Genomic DNA, 21,185 nt, shown 5'->3' with positions numbered 1-21,185 from the left:
TGCTGCCGAAAGAGCTACTCCAAGGTGTGCCAGGTTGGCGGGGCCTGGGTCTCTGGTATACACTTTCCACTTGAGAACATCCCACAGATGCTCTGTTGGGAACATGTTAGGGGACTATGCCAGTCCAATGTCTGTATGCCTTTTCATCAGAAATAATCGGTGACGACATGAGCTCGATGTTGTCTGTCATTGTCACCATGCAGTTAAAAACAGTGTAGATATCGCTTGATCGCATCCAAAAGATATCTCCTGTGGGAGCCGGTTTTGGATGATAAATATACATTGCTATATGTGACTACAAGTTGGACACAATTTTATGGATAACAACTTCTTTATTTCTGTGAAAAGCGACATTTCAGTATAGATCCTTAGCAAGACAACTGTATAAGGATTTATACCGAAACGTCGCTTTTTATAGTATTTGAGAAGTTGTTATCCCTTAAATTGTGTCTACCAGTCAACTTCTAAGTAATGCCTATCAAACAATGTATATGTGACTATCAATAATGTCCTTAGGCATGTGTGGCTTTTGTCCACTGTTCACTGTACACATGACTGTTTCAGACCAGAGAACTACATCGAATCGGCCACACCGAGGAGTTTAATCGTTTCCTCTACATGCCCATGGATCTGAACACCATGGAAACAAAGGTTCAGGCCAAGAAATACAAGTGCCTTGAGGAGTTCCTAGCAGATGCCCAAAATGTGCTTCATAATGTCTTTCTATTATATGGAGGTGAGTTGAAACATGTTTTATTATGGGACAAAAGTCGCAGATCAAGCCATCATTGGCCTTGTAGCCTAGGATGCCACCGTTGGCCATGACGCCCAGATTCAACCCAAATATGACCCGTGGTCAATCACAACATCTCGGGCTGTTGGATAGCCTGGTTGTTCCGGTGTTCACTTATCATGCCAAAGGCCTGGGTTTGAATGTCCACATGGATACAATGTGGTGAAGACCACATCTAGCTTCCTCTGCCATGATATTGCTTGAATATCACTAAGAGCAGTGTAAACCCATAGTCACTCACTCTGAGCTTCCAAAAAGTGGTCAGGCTCGCTGACTTGGTTGATGCATGTCATCGATCCCAATTGCGTGGATCGATGCTCATGATATTAATCACTGGATTGTCTGGTCCAGACTCGATTATTTACAGACCGCCGTCATATAGCTGGAATATTGCTGAGTGCTGCGTTAAACAACCAACCAACCAACCAACCAATCAATCCATAAAGTGGTTATTGCAGGCTTCTTGCCACACGATATTAATGAAATGATGTTCAAATCTGTAGAAGCACAACCACAGCGATTGAAACTGACAGTTTTCGTCCACTAGTTCTTAAAATGATAACATGTAGCAAAATCCCTTAAAGGGCAAGTTCACACAGAAATGAACCATTTTTTCTTGTACTTTTTCCACATTAAAAGTGTTAACATAGAAGTGTCATAGACAAAAATATAAAAACATCATATTTAATTAACATATTTTTTGCACTAAAACGATTCATATTTTTCACTTTTACCAAGTGTTCTATTTCCATAACAAAAACACCATGGCTTATGCCCCTTGCAATATGACGTCATTGGTGCCAATTGATAAACATTATGACGTCATCATGCTTTGTTAGAGCCGCTTCACGTGGTGTAGGTACAGTTTTGTGATTCTAGCATCTCAGATCCCAGCCAGAATTGTGTTATGCTGAGACACCACTGCGCCGGAGTGTGTCGTAGACCATGTTGTTTTAGCGCAAACTGGTCCTTGATATCTTTTGCGTTGAGAATAGACAGGGACCCAGTTGAATTGGCACCAATTACGTCATAATCTAAGGGGGATAACTCAGGCCTATTTCGCTCGTAAAACGAAGGCCTCATAACGGCATATCACTTTCACACTATTGTGAGCTTCCTACTTTCACTGTGAAAAAAAATGAGTGTATATTTTCAAACACAGATACTAACTAATTCTAAAATTGCGTTTTGTTTAGAAAAAGAAAGAAAGTGATTTTTGCGTGTACACTTCCCCTTTAAGGGTTCTACTAGTTTGGCAAGGACTATAGGACTAGTGCCATTTTCTAATGCTGCAACCTGCTCCCTCACTAATGGAGATTCTGAGGTGGGAAATGTCCAGAATCACATTCTTGTAAGAGATGATTCAAAAGGGCACAGAGACTACAATGGCTCGATGACATTATTGTATTACGGTTACCATGGTTACCAATATTCCATCTCAGATTTGATGGTAATATGCTACTCAAAAGAACTTAAGGTCCACATGACCACCACTTTCATAATTAATCGGTCATGGCATGCGATTACTGACTCAGACTGTGGTGTGAATTCTCATTTACTCACTTGGAAAAGTTTGCTTTACTTCAAGCAAACCAGTCTGAGTTTAGTATGTTACAAAAGCAAAATACTTTTTACAGCTTTTATCATGTTTATGCAAGATCATACATTTATATTCTAAAATTTTCATCCCCATTGTCCACTTAAAGGTCAATGACTCACTTAAAGGGGAAGTGTACACGCAAAAATCACTTTCTTTCTTTTTCTAAACAAAACGCAATTTTAGAATTAGTTAGTATCTGTGTTTGAAAATATACACTCATTTTTTTTCACAGTGAAAGTAGGAAGCTCACAATAGTGTGAAAGTGATATGCCGTTATGAGGCCTTCGTTTTACGAGCGAAATAGGCCTGAGTTATCCCCCTTAGATTATGACGTAATTGGTGCCAATTCAACTGGGTGCCTGTATATTCTCAACGCAAAAGATATCAAGGACCAGTTTGCGGTAAAACAACATGGTTTACGACACACTGCGGCGCAGTGGTGACTCAGCATAACACAATTCTGGCTTGCATCTGAGATGCTAGAATCACAAAACTGTACCTGCACCACGTGAAGCGGCTCTAACAAAGCATGATGACGTCATAATGTTTATCAATTGGCACCAATGACGTCATATTGCAAGGGACATAAGCCATGGTGTTTTTGTTATGGAAATAGAACACTTGGTAAATGTGAAAAATATAAATCGTTTTAGTGCAAAAAATATGTTAATTAAATATGATGTTTTTTATATTTTTGTCTATGACACTTCTATGTTAACACTTTTAATGTGGAAAAAGTACAAGAAAAAAAGGTTCATTTCCGTGTGAACTTGCCCTTTAACCAGGACAACAGCCCTTGGACATGATGCAAGATGGCTTCAAGAATTGCCTGGTCATTTTGAAGAACTATTTTGAAAGATAGCATCTTTTTTCTTCAATTTGGCTAAACATGTCAGAGATATTTTAAGCTATGTGTAAATGCTTTTTGCATCAGATTGGCATAGACAGTGTATAAATGTTCCTGTTTGTTACAGATGAGAAAGGTGGAATGGCTGAGCTGGCCAGAATAATGATAAGAGATTGTAAATATGATGTAAGTATCCCATCACCATTTTCAGGTCATATGACTCTTCTACCATGTCTAGACCGCGTCCGTGGTCTAGTGGTAGAGCATCCCACCAGAGAGCGGAAGGTCCGGGGTTTGATACCCGGGACTGGCATACCAAAAGACGTTAAAATATGATACTTGTTCTTACCCTGTCTGGCGCTCAGCGCGCACACAAAGTCTTTTTAATCGTTTTAATCAAAATTCATCTAATGAAATAAAGTTTGGCAAAAATGTAGCACGTCTCCTTTCAAAGTCGTGACTTCATCTGAGTGAGCCCTTGAATCACAAGACTGTTGTCATGGTTATGAATGATTTTTACCTGGAAAAGAGGGGGAGTGAAGTTGTGCTATAAGACCTCCTGATTATGTTTGCGATATCACACAAACGTCATGATGAGTACTGGTGAGTACTGGTGATATTGCACTCAAATTTCATTTTCAGTTCCACGAGAAGTATACAACCCAAGATGCCTGTAAAATGTTTTACCATCTTGTCCTACTGGGTACTGCACTGCTAGGTGAACAGAGGCATAGTTCAACAAAGTCACTTGCCACATAATATGTTCTTTAGTATTGGGCAGGACCGAAGCTTTAGCATGTTTAGAAACTCTCTGGAATCAAGGGGCGATTGGGTAGCCCTGTGGTTAAAGCATTTGTCTATCAAGCCGAAAAACCCGGGTTCGATTCCCACACGGGTACAATGTGTGAAGCCCATTTCTGGTCTCCCCTGCCGTAATATCGCTGAAATATTGCTGAAAGAGGCGTAAAACCATACTCACTCAGGAATCAGGCTGCCAAACATGGTACCCTTCCACCATCTCCTTTGTGACCTGTGCTCTGTACATGGAGCCATGTGCCACCATCATGCTATGTGGGGCGGTCGGGTAGCCTAGTGGTTAAAGCGTTCGCTTGTCACGCCGAAGACTTGGGTTCGATTCCCAACATGGGTACAATGTGTGAAGCCCATTTCTGGTGTCCCCCGCCGTGATATTGCTGGAATAGTGCTAAAAGCGGGGTAAAACCATACTCACTCACTCATGCTATGTTGTTTATATCCTTCTCTTATTCATCATTTTCTTTTAGAAAATTTCTTTAGTATTTTACGCTGATAAACTAGACAAAAAAGATTGTTGCCATAAATATCTTTTGCTTATTTTTCAGTTGGATGAAATTCAGCAATGTCCTAATTGTTATTATTTATCAAATGCCAAACCTCCAAACTGGTTTTGTCAGCCATGTGTAAGTATTGGTCGCATATAGATTTCTGTAAACTGTGCCTGTCTAACCTTCCAAGACTGACTGGGGTAGTCGGGTAGCCCTGTGGTTAAAGGGTTTGCTTGACACGCCAAAAAACCTGGGTTCGATTCCCTACATGGGTACAATGTGTGAAGCCCATTTCTGGTGTCCCCCGCCGTGATATTGCTGGAATAGTGCTAAAAGCGGCGTACAACCATTCTCTCTCACCCACTAATGCACTACAGTATGTTCTTCAAGTCATCTCTTAGGTATCCCAGAAATGATCGTGGGTTCAATTCCCAGAATTACCTTGATCACGTTTCTAGGTTTGTCAGCACCATTCCCTTGCTCATAGGATTCACCTAAGTGGTAAACATCTAAGGCCTGCAAACTTCAGGCTTTCCCGCCTCATGAAGCTGATATGCCATGATAGAACTGAAATATTCAAAGTGGCTTTAAACTCACTTCTTAGAATGGGGAGAAGGTGAAAATATGTAGGTCACTGTTTGTACAAGGACCCGACATATATAATATAATGCAAGTGTTAATGCTATACCCTTTCTTCATACTTACAGACTATTTCCAAGATTCTTATCTCAATATGCTACATACATATTTCCCAAAATGTTCAGGTTTTTTTTATCTAAGTATACTAAAGCCTGTTGTTGACTCATGTAGTTTTCTAGATAATGCAGATTTTTTTTGTGGAAGTTTATTTACAGAAATGTATTATTTGCTAGATAGAACTGAGGGGGCACGGGTGGCCCAGTCGTCTAAGGCGCCGCAATTCGCTGTGCAGAGTTGCGTCCCTTGGGCACGCCAGAAACCTATCATTGTGGGTTCGAATCCTGGTTCACCCAGATTATGTTTCTAGGTTTGTCAGCACCATACCTGTGCTCGTGGGTTTCACCGAAGTGGTAAACGTCTGAGACTGCATCACTTTGGGCTTTCCTCCCACATTAAGCTGACACGCTGCGATATAACTGGAATACTGTTAAAAGCGGCGTTAAACCCAACTCACTCACTAGATAGAACTAACACTAGAATATGTTCACTGGTTGAATGCATGAATAGTTTTTCAAATGAATGTTTCAGAATCCTGCCCATGAACTTGTGTATGCTAAGCAGAAAGGTTTCAGCTTCTGGCCAGCAAAAGTAATAAAGGTTGTAGCTGGAAAATATGATGTTCGATTCTTTGGAGGATACCACCAAAGGTATGGTAGAGTTACTCACCATAGAGAGTCCAGGTTAGAAAAGGTCCCCAGCAACCATCCTTCTTATCCCCCGGCATATAATGTGGTTGGGTGGGGATATGGTCATCACCTGGTCCATCCATATGTCCGCCTGCATAACTTGAAAACCGTGAAAGAATTTTCACCCAAACTTGGTACTTTTATTAACCAGGGCCCTGTTCCACAAAGCGATTGTAGCACTAAGACAATCGTAACTCCCATACTTTAACATAAACTTACGACAATCGTAGCACTACAATCGCTTTGTGGAACGGGACCCAGGGCCTGAAGTGGTGCCTTTTGCTATTGTTGGGGCCGGAGGATTTGTCATCTCTTGCACAAAGCGACAAAATGGATCAGGTGACTTGGTTGAATGTGTGTCATAGTATCAAGACGGCATGGGACATTGTTCATGACATCAATCATTGGTTAGCCTGGTCCAGACGTGATTATTTGCAGGCCTCTGTCATATAGCTGGAATAATGTTGAGCTTTAATCCAATAGAAAAATCGATAGTATACCTGGTTGAAGTGACACAATGATGACTTTCAAATAGGTTATTCTGATTAATTGTTTGTTGTTTGGCGCTTAGCAATAGTACAGCTATATGACAACAGTCTGTAAATTATCAAGTCTGGACCTGAGAATCCAGTGGCTGACATCATGAGCATCGATCTACACAATTGGGATACGATGACCTGTATGAACTAAGTCAGTGAGCCTGACCACCCGACCCTGATAGTCACTTCTTACAACAGGCATGGGCTGGTGTTGACCAATTCTAACCTGGATCTTCATGTAGGGAATATATTCTGAAGCTGAAATAGAGAACATATTAACCCAGAGAAATTCTTTGTCAATCAGGATTTATTTCTTTGGATATTAGGGGCACGGGAAGCCCAGTCGTCTAAGGCGCCACGATTCGCTGTGCAGAGTTGCGTCCCTTGGGCACGCCAGAAACCTATGATTGTGGGTTCGAATCCCGGTTCGCCCCGATTATGTTTCTAGGTTTGTCAGCACCATACCCGTGCTCATGGGTTTCACCAAAGTGGTAAACGTCTGAGACCTGCATCACTTCAGGCTTTCCTTCCACATTAAGCTGACACGCTGCGATATAACTGGAATACTGTTAAAAGTGGCGTAAAACCAAAATCATTCACTCACTCACTCTTTGTATATATGTTCCAAGCAGTAATTAACAGGGTCCACACTAGTGAGGTTTTACTGAATGTAATTGGAAGTTTTTGTTTACCAAATCTTGAATTATGTAAATATAATCTTTATATCTTAGTCATTATCATAGATCCAAAACTAACAGAATTGTTTTATGTCAAAAGAACATGTTAGAAGTTGACAGGCTACATAACTTAAAGCCTTTATTACAGAGCCCCAGATAAGCTGCATATCTGCGTAAAGTACGCATCAGAAATGCAGAAATATGCAGTAAAATAATATTCAAGCGTATCAAATATGCAACAAACATTACAGATACGCTACAAAAATATAACTTGGGCGCATCATCAAAATATTGTGAAGTTACCCTGCATATTCGATTGGCAAATCAGCAACTTATTTTGAAATTATAAACGGGCATTCTGTCAACCTTGCCAAACTCTGCGATGACAGTTACATCATGATCATTTGCCATCACACTTTCTTGTGGAAGTATCATGGTATTTTTGAGTCCTATAAAGCTCTTGAACCCACACAACACCAGTTTGAAGGGACTAGATGAATAGTGTTTTTAAATATTTAACATAAATACCCACATGTGTAAAAACTAGTGGGTAACAGAAATTTGAATACCCAGATAGAATTACTGATACCCAGTAATTTTAAAATGCATGGGTAAAATACCCACAACACCAAAAGCTTATCTGGAGCTCTGCTTTATTACCTTATAGCCAACTGGTACCCTATGTTATGCCTTCCTTTTACTACGACCACAAATACCCCGAATCACCCCGAATAGGAAATTTTCATGTTCATAGATAAATCTCAATCATTTCTTGAAGTTCTTAAGTGAATCTTATTTGATTCCCAAACATTCATACAGTTTGCGGGAGTTCGTCAAATCGGTGAGAAAGTGTTTGTCAAAAACTTTCATGGAAGGGTCCCCAAATTGCAATTTCGTGGCTGTATCATAATCCGTTCGTAATTAATTCTTATGTTCCAAAACAGCTTCGTAATTGATTCTTTTGCATTCTTGGCTATTCTTAGCAATTTGTTGCTCCTAAAATGTCTTGTCCTCAACCAAAAAACATGTAAGAATTAAGTAAGAACAACATTTGGCATATACGTAACTTAGTTGTAGGTGATTCTTACAATTCATACATGAATCTTGTAATTAAATACATGTTTCTTAATCCATTCCTGGCATTCTTCATATTTTTCAACCCGATTAGCCACAAAAGTTTGCATTATTGGCCGAATCATCATGATTTTCGAAAGTTTACGTTTTGGGGTGATTCGGGATATTCGTGGTCGTAGTGAAAGGGGGGCATAAGTGCTTGCAAATGTATAAAGTGCCAGATAGTATTTGTGTTGAACTGGTTTCGGATGTGATGCTTTTCAGAGCTGTGATCCCTGAAGGAAAGATCAAGCCTATCTCAACAAATGTCAGAAGTCTCACAGTGAAGCGGACTGCAGGTATGGTGCTCTACAACTGAAATAACTCCAACAGGATGGTTTATTTATGATATCAACTCCATGGGAATTCTGAAGCTGAATATTTCCCAGAATTAAAATAAAAGACTAAGTGACTAAATAAATTTGCATCTATACATCGGTGAATAATGACATCCTTGGATATGTCATGGTAGCTGAGTACTCGTGTTTATGAATCAAATTTGATTGATAAACCACCATTTAACAAAAGCATAATGTGATCAGTTATTATTGAAGTGTTTTAATATCGCTTTTCTGTTAAAACATTGATCTTGGTGGGTGGCATTAAATCGCCCAACTATAGTGAGACTGGTGGGTCTTTACATAATACTGTAGCTTCCCTTAATGAGATTCTTTATGTTGGGTCCCAAGATCTGACACAAACATCATATCTGATTCTTTTTGGAGACATATTTTCAGATGGTTTGCTTGTATCATAGTTTACACTGCCAGCTATCTTCTTTGTCATACCTCCATGTCTGAATGATCAGATCTGATTGGTCCCCGTGATCTTGATGAATTATTATGTATCCTGCCATGGAGGGAGATAATTTTTTCTGTAGGTGAATAAATCCCTTATACCCGCCACGAGCAAGTCAAGCTACCCATGGATTTCTGAGAGGCAGAATAAATACCTTATGCCGCGTTTCAAAGAAAAAAGCAGGACGAATTTCATGTTAATGAAATCAAGTGATCGAACAACTGTTTTCTATCAATTCTGATTTTGTTTTAATTCTTTTACAGTGTCATATTAAAACATAAAAGTAAAATAAATTCGTTGAAGGAGGATCACTCGGGGTACATGGGGTTATATATGTCCCTCGTTAGGTTTTATACCACTCGTCTCTGGCTTTACACGGGAATCATTATACCACAACTCGTAATGTAAACTCCATTCACTCACAATGACAACCGCCTCTGTGGTCTAGTGGTAGAGCATCCGCCCGGAGAGCAGAAGGTCCGGGGTTCGATCCCAGGACGCGTCATACCAAAAGACGTTAAAAGATGGCACTTGTTGTTGCCCTGTCTGGCGCTCGGCATTAAGGGGCTAAAACAAGGACTGGTTGGCTCGGAGTCAGTATTCTGTGTCTGAGTAGGGTATTCATGTTAAACTGCGGCATGGTATCTCAGTAAGCTACCACTATAAATCGGCATCAGTCGGGACTAGTACAGGCAGCCACACACACATACACGTGCATGCACGTCGCCATGTAAGTGCAATAATCTTGGACGCGACGTTAAACCCTATTTCACAACATCTCACTCACAATGACACCTGATTATCTTGAGTTCTCTTGCAGGGTTTGTAAAAGCATGTTCAGAGCTTGAACTCCACCAGAAGCTGTTGCGGGAGAAAGTCACCGAGTCCAGCATGGATAGCGACAGTGACGACGTGGACTGGGAGGATGACACGGACACACGACAAGTGACGTCAACAAGTCTCCTGCCATCAAAAGTACATGCCGCTAAAGTTGTTTTGAAACGTATTTCAGACCAGCATGTGAAGGTTTGCATTGTTGTTCTTGTTTGTTGTTTGTTAGTAATGTACAGTCTGGCACATGGTAGTGTTTACTTCTCCTGGTATTGGTACAGCAGTATCACTTTGTTATGCTACCAGAATCCCGTTCCACAAAGCGATCTTAGCACTACGACTATCATAAGCTTATGTTAAAGTATGGGAGCTACGATCATCTAAGCGCTAACATCGTTTTGTGTAACAGGGCCCTGGAAGCCGTTCCACAAAGCAATGTTAGTGCAAAGTTGGTCGTAACTGCCATACTTTATCATAGACTTACGATCAACGTAGCACTAAGATCGCTTTGTGGAACGGGGCCCTGGTCAGGTTTGTAAATTCAGTTTGGATCCCATCGCACATAGAAGTATGATAAGCTACTGTTTGATTTCAGTCAAAGAAGTCCAAAAAGAGATCTGTAAGTTTTCTGCTGAATAACGTCTTCTGTTTTCCATCCATAGGCTTCAATTTCGCTTCATCTCAAGCTGTGTATACAACTTACTAAGTAGTGCTGGATTGTTTAGATTAAGGTCAAATAATATGTTAACCCTTTGGATAGGGCATTCAAGATGATTATCAATATGCCAAGACTTTTGATCAATAAAATACCATTAACTTTAATTGGAGAAAGCTTTATGTTCATCACATTGATCTAGTACATGTAGTATTATTTGAAAATCAATTGATTATTTTAACAGTGATTAATATGACTGTTCAGAATGATAACCAGCACTATTTATGACAGCATATTCTTCTTTGCAGTTTAATTTCTATATAATTACCTACAAGAATGTTCTGCGACACGTCTTGTAAGGGATATAATTCATCATCTCTCCAGTATCCAGTGAGATACAGGACCTAACCTTTCAGCACATGGATAAACTAACACTCTCATTTCAATTTTGTTTTCATGTGAGGGACCAGTCGTTTCATATTCTGAGGAGGGATAGGATCTTTTGAAAAAAAGTCTTTGTTTCAGAAAATACTTGGAAAAAAATAATTTTGCTTCACGAATGTTTGTTCATTAGACATGTTGGATGTCCTGAAAAAAATGTGTTTACCTTACCTGATACTACACAGTGCTGTGCAGCGTCAGGTAAGTATAAAAACATTGCATTTATCCCCAAATGCGCATGTTGTGAACAAAAAGAAATGAGTTTGTTCAGTTCCTCCTTTCTGTGGTGCGGTAGGCTAGTCTAGTGGTTAAGGTGTTCACTTGCCGAGCCAAAGGCCTGGGTTTGATAACAACATGGGTACAATTACTGGTGTCCCCAACTGTGATATTGCTGAATGTTTTCCGAAAGTGGCATAAACACCAACTCACTCACTCAGTCCTTTCAGAGGAGGGGGCATGGGTGGCCCAGTTGTCTAAGGCGCAGCCATTAACTGTGTAGAGTTGCATCCCTTGGGCACACCAGAAACCTATGATTGTGGGTTCGAATCCCGGTTTGCCCCGATTATGTTTCTAGGTTTGTCAGCACCATACCCGTGCTCGTTGGTTTCACCGAAGGTGTAAACGTCTGAGAGCTGCATCACTTTGGGCTTTCCTCCCACATTAAGCTGTCACGCAGTGATATAACTGAAATACTGTTAAAAGCGGCGTAAAACCCAACTCACTCACTCACCTTTCAGAGGAAATAAACATGTCAGGCTCCATCCCAACTGTGAAGTGGTTGGTCCTTAAGACAGAGTTGATGCACGTATCATCTGAGCTAGGAATGTACAGTATGATGTACAAACTGACTTCCTGTAGAGCACAATAACAATATTAACATCCTAATGTTGTACTCTAGTCACACCCAGTAGCCCTTCTGCACATAGTCATTGTATCCTATTAACACATACAGTGGAACCCTGTTTATCTGGACACTTATTATTAGGTTTGCATGTTACACCTACTTCATGTATTGATAGATGTGGCGAATCACAATATATAGCATGAGCAAAATTAGCCCCGACTAACAAGACTGTAAACTATGTTTATTTTGCATGACTGATTTATTCGACTTCTATTGTGTAATGCAATCCGATTTATGCATTTTGTTTCATAATAGGTAGTGAGGTTAATCTAGCTGAGTAGTTGTTATCAGACTGGATTATTGCAGAACTTCGTAAATACCATATTTGTCGTAATAATCGCCCCGCTCTAATAAGTGCCCACGGTGATATTTGCTAATATATTGGCTAGTGAACAATCCTAATTAGCACCCTTCCGATAGATCAATGTACACAAGACTTATTTATTCGTGTATAATACGCAATCGTGGGTAAAATGCACCCTTAATTACGGGCAGTTAAATTCTGGAAAAATATATCTGTCGTGTATAATACGCACAGACTTTTCTTTGGTATCATTTCAGGCTGTCAGCATAAACAACGAAATTTACGATCTGTCAACTCTTTCACCAAAATTATATTCTAATAAGAGCCTCCTGTTTCTAATTTTGAGAGCGCCCTGGGCGCTTATTACTTCGAATACAGTATTACTTTTTGGAAATTTTTACAAAAGTATCATATGAATTAGTATATGGGTAGACCAATTGTGTATTATATCATGATGTGTAGTTTGGTAATAGCTCTACAGATTGGTAACGAGACTTAAAGCTGTTAGATACTCAGGATAGTTTATTGCAAAATTTTGTAAATATTACTTTTTATAGAATGAATAAAGAATCAAAACATAAATTGGTACATGGGAAGGCATGTATCGTATCATCGTGTGTTTTGCAATGTATCTATGAATCTGTAAGTCATGACGCCTAACATTTATGTCATGGTAGCTGATCAACTTTGATCTTTTAATTAACTTCACTTTCATTAGTCGCTGTAGATGCACTAAATGTCACATACTAAAACTAGCTTCCCTTAACGAGATGAATTCTTTTTTTTGATCCCAAGATATGACATACACAAGCATTGTATTATTCTGTGCCAATAACTTTTGAGACTACTAGCTTGAGCATCATTTTCAGTAGAATTAAGTGTTAGTATGAGGACTGTTATTAGCTGAGCTACTGAACCAAACAGAATTTGACTTGACTTGGGCTTTGGACTTGTGGCTAAAGTTTCATATCAGATTGTTGGCTTTTTGTGTGAACAAGTTTTATGTAGGCCTAGTCACATTGGTCAGTAGATATGACAGCAGGATGTGGAAACCTGGTTTCCGAATGAAGGACCCAAGCTTCCCAATAGTCAGAAGTCCAGATAAGTGAGGTCTCATTGTGCTCGTTAATTCTTGGACTGATAACTTCACGTAATGCCATCTAATTTCTCGTCGACCGCCCCCGTGGTCTTGTGGTAGAGCGTCCGCCCGGAGAGAGGAAGGTCCGGGGTTCAATCCCCGGCCACGTCATACAAAAAGACGTTAAAAGATTGTACTTGTTATTACCCTGTCTTGCGCTTGGCATTAACGGGCTAAAGCAAGGACTGGTCGGCTCGGAGTCAGTATGCTGTGTCTGAGTGGGATATTCATGTTAAACTCCAGCATGATATCTCAGTGAGCTAGCACTATAAATCGGCATCAGTCCGGACTAGTACAAGCAGCCACACATACACGTGCATGCACGTTGCTATATAAGTGCAATAATCTTGGATGCGACGTTAAACCCAATTCCACCTCACCTACTTTCTCGTCACTTATATGAGCTAGTAGTCCTAAGACTGTGTGAACTACATCCATCTTGTGCCTAGTGCTTCGTGCTTGTTATAAATGGTCATTAAGATGGGACTAGGGTGGCACAAACTGATTTATAGATTTGAAATTACTGGAGTACATGTCTCTCAGCAAACTTCTCATCTTCAAATCACAAAAGGATCAGTAAGTTAATTAAACAACTATAGTTCTTCAGATAAACAATGACCCGTGAGGATACCGGGTAAGATCAAAGGTCCCCCAGCAACCCGTGCTAGTCGTAAGTGGCACCTACATGAATCGGATTGTCAGGCATGGTGACTTGTTGGTGCATGTCATCGTCTGCCAATTGTGTGGACTGATGTTCTTGATGTCAATCACTGGATGGTCTGGTCCAGAGTCAGTTATTTACAGGTCACAGTCATATAGCTGGAATATTGCTGAGTGGAGTTAAACAACAAATAAATACAAATAGCAAGATAGACACAATTTTTATGGATAACAACTTCTTTAATACTGTAAAAAGACACAATTTTTATGGATAACAACTTCTTTAATACTGTAAAAAGCTGTTATCCATAAAAATTGTGTCTATCTTGTCATCCGCCAACTTCTAAGTAATGCCTATCAAACAAAATACAAATAGGTCAGATAAACAATACACTTTGGTAAAGATAAGTATCCACTAGATTTATGGACTAGATAATACATATAAGAAGATACCTGCCTACTGACATGTAGGAAAAGTCAAGGATTTGGGGTTTTCTGTTAATTTTAAACAAAAGCTTATTTTTGTTAAATAGTACGGAAGCAATTCAAAAGTGTGATGTTATGTCTATGTCTTTCCTCCTTGAGTTTGGACCTTGAGTGGTTAACAGATCTGTAAGTTTCCATCCTAGATATCTGTTCTGTAGATTTGCAGTGTATACCTGTTAAGTAACATCTCTAATCATGCTAATCTTCATATTTTCACCCTAAACATAAACCGCTTAAAGAACTAGGTAAAAAAAACAGGTTTAGTACTAAAGCATACTCAAGAATCTGTGCCACTACCAGCTTTCACTGTGAAAGAAAATGTCAGTGTTTTTGATCCACCATTGAACTTTTGAACTGCTGCCTCAGTTTGTAAAACTGAAAGTCAAGCAGATTTGTTGCATATGGCACTTGTTTCTGTTTAAGTATTTCAATAACATGGATTTAGTCTTGATTCTGCATTACTTTACAGTAGACTATGTTGCTGAATAGCATTAACCTTAGCATTAATATATGCATGCTTGAGAATTTGTAGATTATTGAGATTTTATTAAGCTAGATTACGATTATTTCGATTTAGTTACTTTAATGTTAGATTTTGTCATAATGAATGTTGTACTGCTTATGTTGAGTTAGATAGTCTTTCACATGATAAGTATATTTATTATTGATAATTTGCTGGTACTTGTACAGAAGTGAAGTTACTTTGTGATAAAGTTGTCGAATGTGAACTGGATAGTTACTTACCGTATTTGACGTAATAAGCGCCCCCTCCTAATAAGCGCCCACGGCAATATTTGCTAATATATTGGCTAGTGAACAATCCCAATGAACATCCCTTCTAATTGATCATTGTACGCAAGACGTATTTATTCGTGTACAATACGCACTCGTGTGTTATGTGCACCCTTAATTATGGGCAATTAAATTCTGGAAAATATATCTGTCGTGTACGCACAGACTTTTCTTCTGTATGATTTCAGGCTGTCAGCATAAACCACGAAATTTACGATCTTTTCATCTCTCTTTTCTTTTTTCACCAATCTTATATTCTAATAAGAGCCCCCTATTTTTAATTTTGAGAGCGCCCTGGGCGCTTATTACGTCGAGTACGGTAAGTGATATGTTGTGTTAGACCACTGGTAAAACAATGTCAAGTACTTCAACACTGGAACTTGGACTAAACGTATCTAGATGAATATCAGGAGCATGGGTGGCCCAGTCGTTTATGGTGCTACAATTTTCTGTGCAGAGGCACAAAGGAAACCTGTTATTGTGGGTTCAAATCCCCATTTGCCTCAATTATTTTTCTGGGTTTGTCAGCACCATACCAATGCTTGTGAGACTTGCATCACTTTGGGCTTTCCTTCCACATTAAGCTGACATGCCATGGAATACTGATTAGAGTGGCATTTAAACACAACTCACTCACTCACTCACTCACTCACTCACTCACTCACTCACTCACTAGATACATATCAATATCAGGCATCAATGACTTATCTTTTTCTCAGTAATAACACCATGAAAGCTCAACGTTCATGAGAATGATCATGAGTAATTTCAAGTATATCATTTGCCTATTTCTAGCATTGGGTGAACAATGGTATGTTAGTCTGAAAATACTCAATGTGTTGAAAAGAAATGAAAGCCAAATATATTAAAGGGGATGGAGGTTACAAAAAACATCGTACCAAAGATGTCAGGGTTTATAATGACGTAGAGTAGAGTACACTTCTAAAATCATGTTGGAATGGTTGAAATTGGTTTCTTTAACTTATGATAAAAGTACCTTGGAATGATGTTTATTGTATGAAGACAGCAATAAATGTTGATTTTTGCACACGTAAACTGGACAATAAGAAATCATACGACTTTATGGATAACAACGTCTGGCTTTTAGCTATGTTTCGATGTAGATTCTTACACCGTTATCAAGCTGGGTGACCTTCTGACATGATATTGCTGGAATACATATTGCTAAAACCATACTCACTACTTACTCTTCCTTTGAACATTTGTCACCATAAGAAAAATGTTTGATAGAAAGATCCTAAACTACTACTTAAACTAGTGTTGCTTGATTAGATCCGGGGTAGAATAGGTCTTCAACAACCCATGCTTGCCGTAAGAGGTGACTATGCTTGTGTTAAGAAGTGACTAACGGGATCGGGTGGTCAGGCTCACAGACATGGTTGATACATGTCATCGTATCCCAATTGTGTGGATCGATGCTCATAATGTCAATCACTGGATTGTCTGGTCCAGACTCGATTATTTACAGCCTGCTGTCTTATATCTGGAATATTGCTGAGTCCGGCATTAAACAACAAACAAACAATCTTGATAAACATGTTATTATTAGGGTTGGAAATTAACATAAGACACTGGTAAATTTAGGAAGTACTCTTGACATTCCTTGTGGACTGACACCTTTACCATCAGGTTGACTGCAACTTAGGTCATTTTTTCATACTAGTGAAAAACATGAATTTGTAACTCTGGTTGTTTGTAGTGCTATTAGACCTGCCATCATACACACCTTCTCTTCCAGGCCTCATCTCCAGAAGACTCCTTGGTAGTCACGTCCAGTGAAGACAACCGAGCACGATCACCATCCAAGATGTCAACACCTCCTCCACCACCAATAATATATACCACAACTTCATCGACGCAAACAATCAAACCAGTAAGCTTTACAAGTTTTAAGCTTCTCAGGTCAAACATACGTTTACTTTGTTTGTTAAAAAAGTCATGATGTATTTCAGATATCCATCTTTGGGTCTTATATGGATGATATACAGGATGTGAACTCATGTTCATTGGGTTCTCAGATTTAGGTTACAGATGTCTGGTCATTTAAAAACATGTTTAAACAGGGACTTGGATCCACTAACTCTTGACTTGGATCCACTAACTCTTGACTTGGATCCACTAACTCTTGACTTGGTTGGGTATGGGGGCACGGGTGGCCCAGTTGTCTCAGGCGCCGTGATTCGCTGTGCAGAGTTGCGTCCCTTGGGCACGCCAGAAACCTATGATTTTGGGTTTGAATCCCGGTTCGCCCCGATTATCTTTCTAGGTTTGTAAGCACCATACCCGTGCTCGTGGGTTTCACCGAAGTGGTAAACATCTGAGACCTGCGTCACTTCTGGCTTTCCTCCCACATTAAGCTGACCTGCTGTGATAAAACTGGAATACTGTTACTGCAATACAGTGTTAAACCCAACTCACTCACTCCAGCTGCATGGATTGCTCACAGTTATCAGATTACCAGATTTTCTGGTGCAGACACGATTATTTATATGCCACCATCATATAACTGAAATATTGGTGAGTGCCGCTTTTTTACAAAAACAAACACACTACATTTTCATTAGTGCACAAACACTTGAGGGTATTATTGATAGCAAGACTGATATGCCTTTTGGGTTATGACTGACTTGAATTTGAATGGAACTAATCTTTTCATTTAGACCTAGTCAAGTCAAGTCACATGGGACTCAGTTTCGATACATTTGATACAAGGCAGGTCTCAACAATGATCAGTTCCACATGCAATTGGGGTGTTCGGGTAGCCTAGTGGTTAAAGCGTTCACTCGTCACGCCAAAGACCCAGGTTTGATTCCTGACATGGGTACAATGTGTGAAGCCCATTTCTGGTGTTTCCCGCCGTGATATTGCTGAAATATTGCTAAAAGCGGCGTAAAACCATACTCGCTCACTCACTCACTCCACATGGAATTAGTTCCATCCAGAACAAGTATTGCCAGAGTAAATGTATCTCACAAAATGATATTCAGAGCTCCAGATAAGCTTTTGGTGTTGTGAGTATTTTACCCATGCATTTTAAAATCATTGGATATCAGTAATTCTATCTGGGTATTCAAATTTCTGTTACCCACTAGTTTTTACACATGTGGGTATTTAAGTTAAATATTTAAAAACACTATTCATCTCGTCCCTGCAAACTGTTGTCGCGTGGGTTCGAGTGCTTTATAGGACTCAAAAATACTGCGATACTTCCACAAGAAAGTGTGATGGCAAATGATCATGATGTAACTGTCATCGTGGAGTTTGGCAAGGTTGACGGAATGTCTGTATATAATTTCAAAATAAGTTGCTGATTTGCTAATCGAATACGCAGGGTTACTTCACAATATTTTGATGATACTCACTAGTTTTATTTTTGTGGTGTGTCTGTAATGTTCGTTGCGTATTTGATAGACTTGAATTTTATTTCACTGCGTATTTCTGCATTTCTGTTGCGTATTTTACGCAGATACGCAGCTTATCTGGAGCTCTGGATATTGAACACATGCATGTAGAACAAATTTTCAGTGATTCGAAGAAATCAACTTTCATATTTGAGGTCCAGATTATTACATTTATATACCAGGGTTCGGAAACATTTTCACTATGAAATTTATACTGGACCTAAAACACTTACAGAAATTTTGGGGAACAGAATTCTTGCTCATTGAAAAAAATTCCAAGTAAAAAAATTTCCATAGGAGAAATTCCCCCCGAGAAAATTTATAAAGGAAGATTTTCATGACAGGAACAGATACTCTTTAACAAAAGCACCCTTCAAGATACTGTTGATTGTTGTTTAACGCCACACTCAGCAGTATTCCAGCTGTATGACGGCGGTGATACTGTTGAAGGTTATAAGGTGAGGTCAGCATGATATGCAGCTGTTCATGTCTTGTGTTTCAGAAAGTGCATGCCGTTTCTATACAGACAGATGAAGTGAAGAAGTCACCAGTTCACCCAAGTAGTGGAGGTGTCAATGAGGAGAAGACATCCAAAAATAACATTGAGTTTGAGACTTTGAAGAAAGAGCTCAAAGAACAGAAAGATCAAGCCCTCTCGAAGCTGGAGGAAAGGGTAAGCCAGCCTCCATCTTTGTCAAATGATGCATAATATCTGCTTTTTCCTTTGAAAATTTCTGATGGCATATTCTTCAGCAGATTGTTTCCAAAAAAACCATTTCTGTACAGCTTTGCAGAATCTGTTTGAATTGTGGCATATTTCAAGTTCATGCCCTTTATCAGCCTGTCTGATAAATGTGTTGGTGACAAAGCCTATTTGTCAATGCTCGTCAGTAAGAAAACACAAAAATTGGCACATGTTAACAATTCTTTGTGTCCCCTGCCTTGATGGTGCTTGGGTGATTCTAAAAGCATAAGACCATGTTCGATAACCCACCCCATGCAAGTTTAGTTCGGGGTTTTTCTGTAGTACAATGGCAGCATGTTTAACATCCAAAGAATGTTATGAAGTATATTAGAAAAATGTTTTTGAGGTTTTTATTTCCATTTTATTTACATGATCACTAGAGGCTCAAACCTCAAGTATGGGCTGGCTTTTTCATTTTGAAAATGTTTTTCATGTCAGATGGTGCGCACCCAGTGTTATAAACATGATATAGCATGGCCTCTATTTAAGATGTTTGTTTCACCCCATGCAGGGGCTAGTAAAAAGAAATGGTAACTGTCTTGGAATCATTTACAAATTGTAGGCGACCCGCAAAGGTCCGCGATAGAATAGGTCTTCCACAACCCATGCTTGCCGTAAAAGGTGACTTTGCTTGTCGCAAGAGGTGACTAATGGGATCGGGTGGTCAGGCTCACTGACTTGGTTGATCAATGTCATCATATCCCAATTATGTGTATTGATGCTCATTATGTCAATCACTGGATTGTCTGCTCCAGACTTAATTATTTACAGACCGCCGTCATATAGCTGGAATATTGATGAGTGCGGCTTTTAACAACAAACAACCAAAAAACAAAATTTAGGCATCTTCACTGGGTCGCATTGGTAATGTTGACAAAGTTTTGACAAAGCATTCTGTGACTTTGTGTATGAAGTATTTGAAGTAAAAAAAATTTACAACCTGATGGGAGGGCACGGGTGGCGCAGTCGTCTAAGGTGCCGCGATTTGCTGTGCAGAGTTGCGTCCCTTGAACACGCCAGAAACCTGTGATTGTGGGTTCGAATCCTGGTTTGCCCCAATTATGTACCATACCCGTGCTTGTGGGTTTCACCGAAGTGGTAAACGTCTGAGACCTGCATCACTTCGGGCTTTCCTCCCACAAGCTGACAAGCCGTGATATAACTGGAATACTGTTAAAAGCGGCTTTAAACAAAACTCACTCACTACAACCTGATGACATGTTCTATTTCAGTTAAAGAAGGACTTTGAGGAGGACAAGCAGCAAGCAGTGTCGCGAGCTCTGACCAATACGCAGCGTGAGATTGATCGGGCCAAGCGGCAGGCAGAGGAGAAGTGTAAGGAGCAGTACATGGAAGAGATGAAGAAGCTGGCCCAGAAACACAAGCAGGACATATCACAGACCAAGAAGAAGCAGTGGGTGAGTTGGCACTGAGCAATAGGCACCTGGCAGTGGTCTGTAGGCACTGGTGGAATAGGTCTGAAGGCACTGGTGGAATAGGTCTGAAGGCACTGGTGGAATAGGTCTGAAGGCACTAATGGAGTGGTTCTGTAGGGCACTGGTGGAATAGGTCTGAAGGCACCTGGCAGTGGTCTGTAGGCACTGGTGGAATAGGTCTGAAGGCACTGGTGGAATAGGTCTGAAGGCACTAATGGAGTGGTTCTGTAGGGCACTGGTGGAATAGGTCTGAAGGCACTGGTGGAATAGGTCTGAAGGCACTGGTGGAATAGGTCTGAAGGCACTGGTGGAATA

General features: G+C 39.9%; 1 protein-coding gene across 3 annotated transcripts in view; it reads left to right on the top strand.

Moving 5' to 3' along the window:
- LOC139464935 (zinc finger MYND domain-containing protein 11-like) overlaps positions 1–21,185 on the top strand; it is a 41,267-nt gene that overhangs the window by 14,330 nt on the left and 5,752 nt on the right. Inside the window, exons 5-14 of one of the 3 annotated variants that reach the window (XM_071246540.1) lie at positions 565–736; positions 3,368–3,426; positions 4,602–4,679; positions 5,772–5,890; positions 8,484–8,557; positions 9,877–10,031; positions 10,483–10,506; positions 17,027–17,161; positions 19,192–19,362; positions 20,667–20,852. In XM_071246540.1, the coding sequence (XP_071102641.1) occupies positions 565–736; positions 3,368–3,426; positions 4,602–4,679; positions 5,772–5,890; positions 8,484–8,557; positions 9,877–10,031; positions 10,483–10,506; positions 17,027–17,161; positions 19,192–19,362; positions 20,667–20,852 (1,173 nt within the window). Of the gene's footprint in view, positions 1–564; positions 737–3,367; positions 3,427–4,601; positions 4,680–5,771; positions 5,891–8,483; positions 8,558–9,876; positions 10,083–10,482; positions 10,507–17,026; positions 17,162–19,191; positions 19,363–20,666; positions 20,853–21,185 lie in introns of all 3 variants that reach the window. The other 2 variants (XM_071246538.1, XM_071246539.1) reach the window with 2 other exon arrangements.

Source organism: Haliotis cracherodii, unplaced genomic scaffold (assembly GCF_022045235.1).
Source record: "Haliotis cracherodii isolate W230 unplaced genomic scaffold, xgHalCrac1.p SCAF_17, whole genome shotgun sequence".
NCBI classification, from domain to species: Eukaryota; Metazoa; Mollusca; class Gastropoda; order Lepetellida; family Haliotidae; genus Haliotis; species Haliotis cracherodii.
The sequence above is the reverse complement of the archived record's forward strand: the minus strand, read 5'-3'. Positions and strand labels throughout refer to the sequence as shown.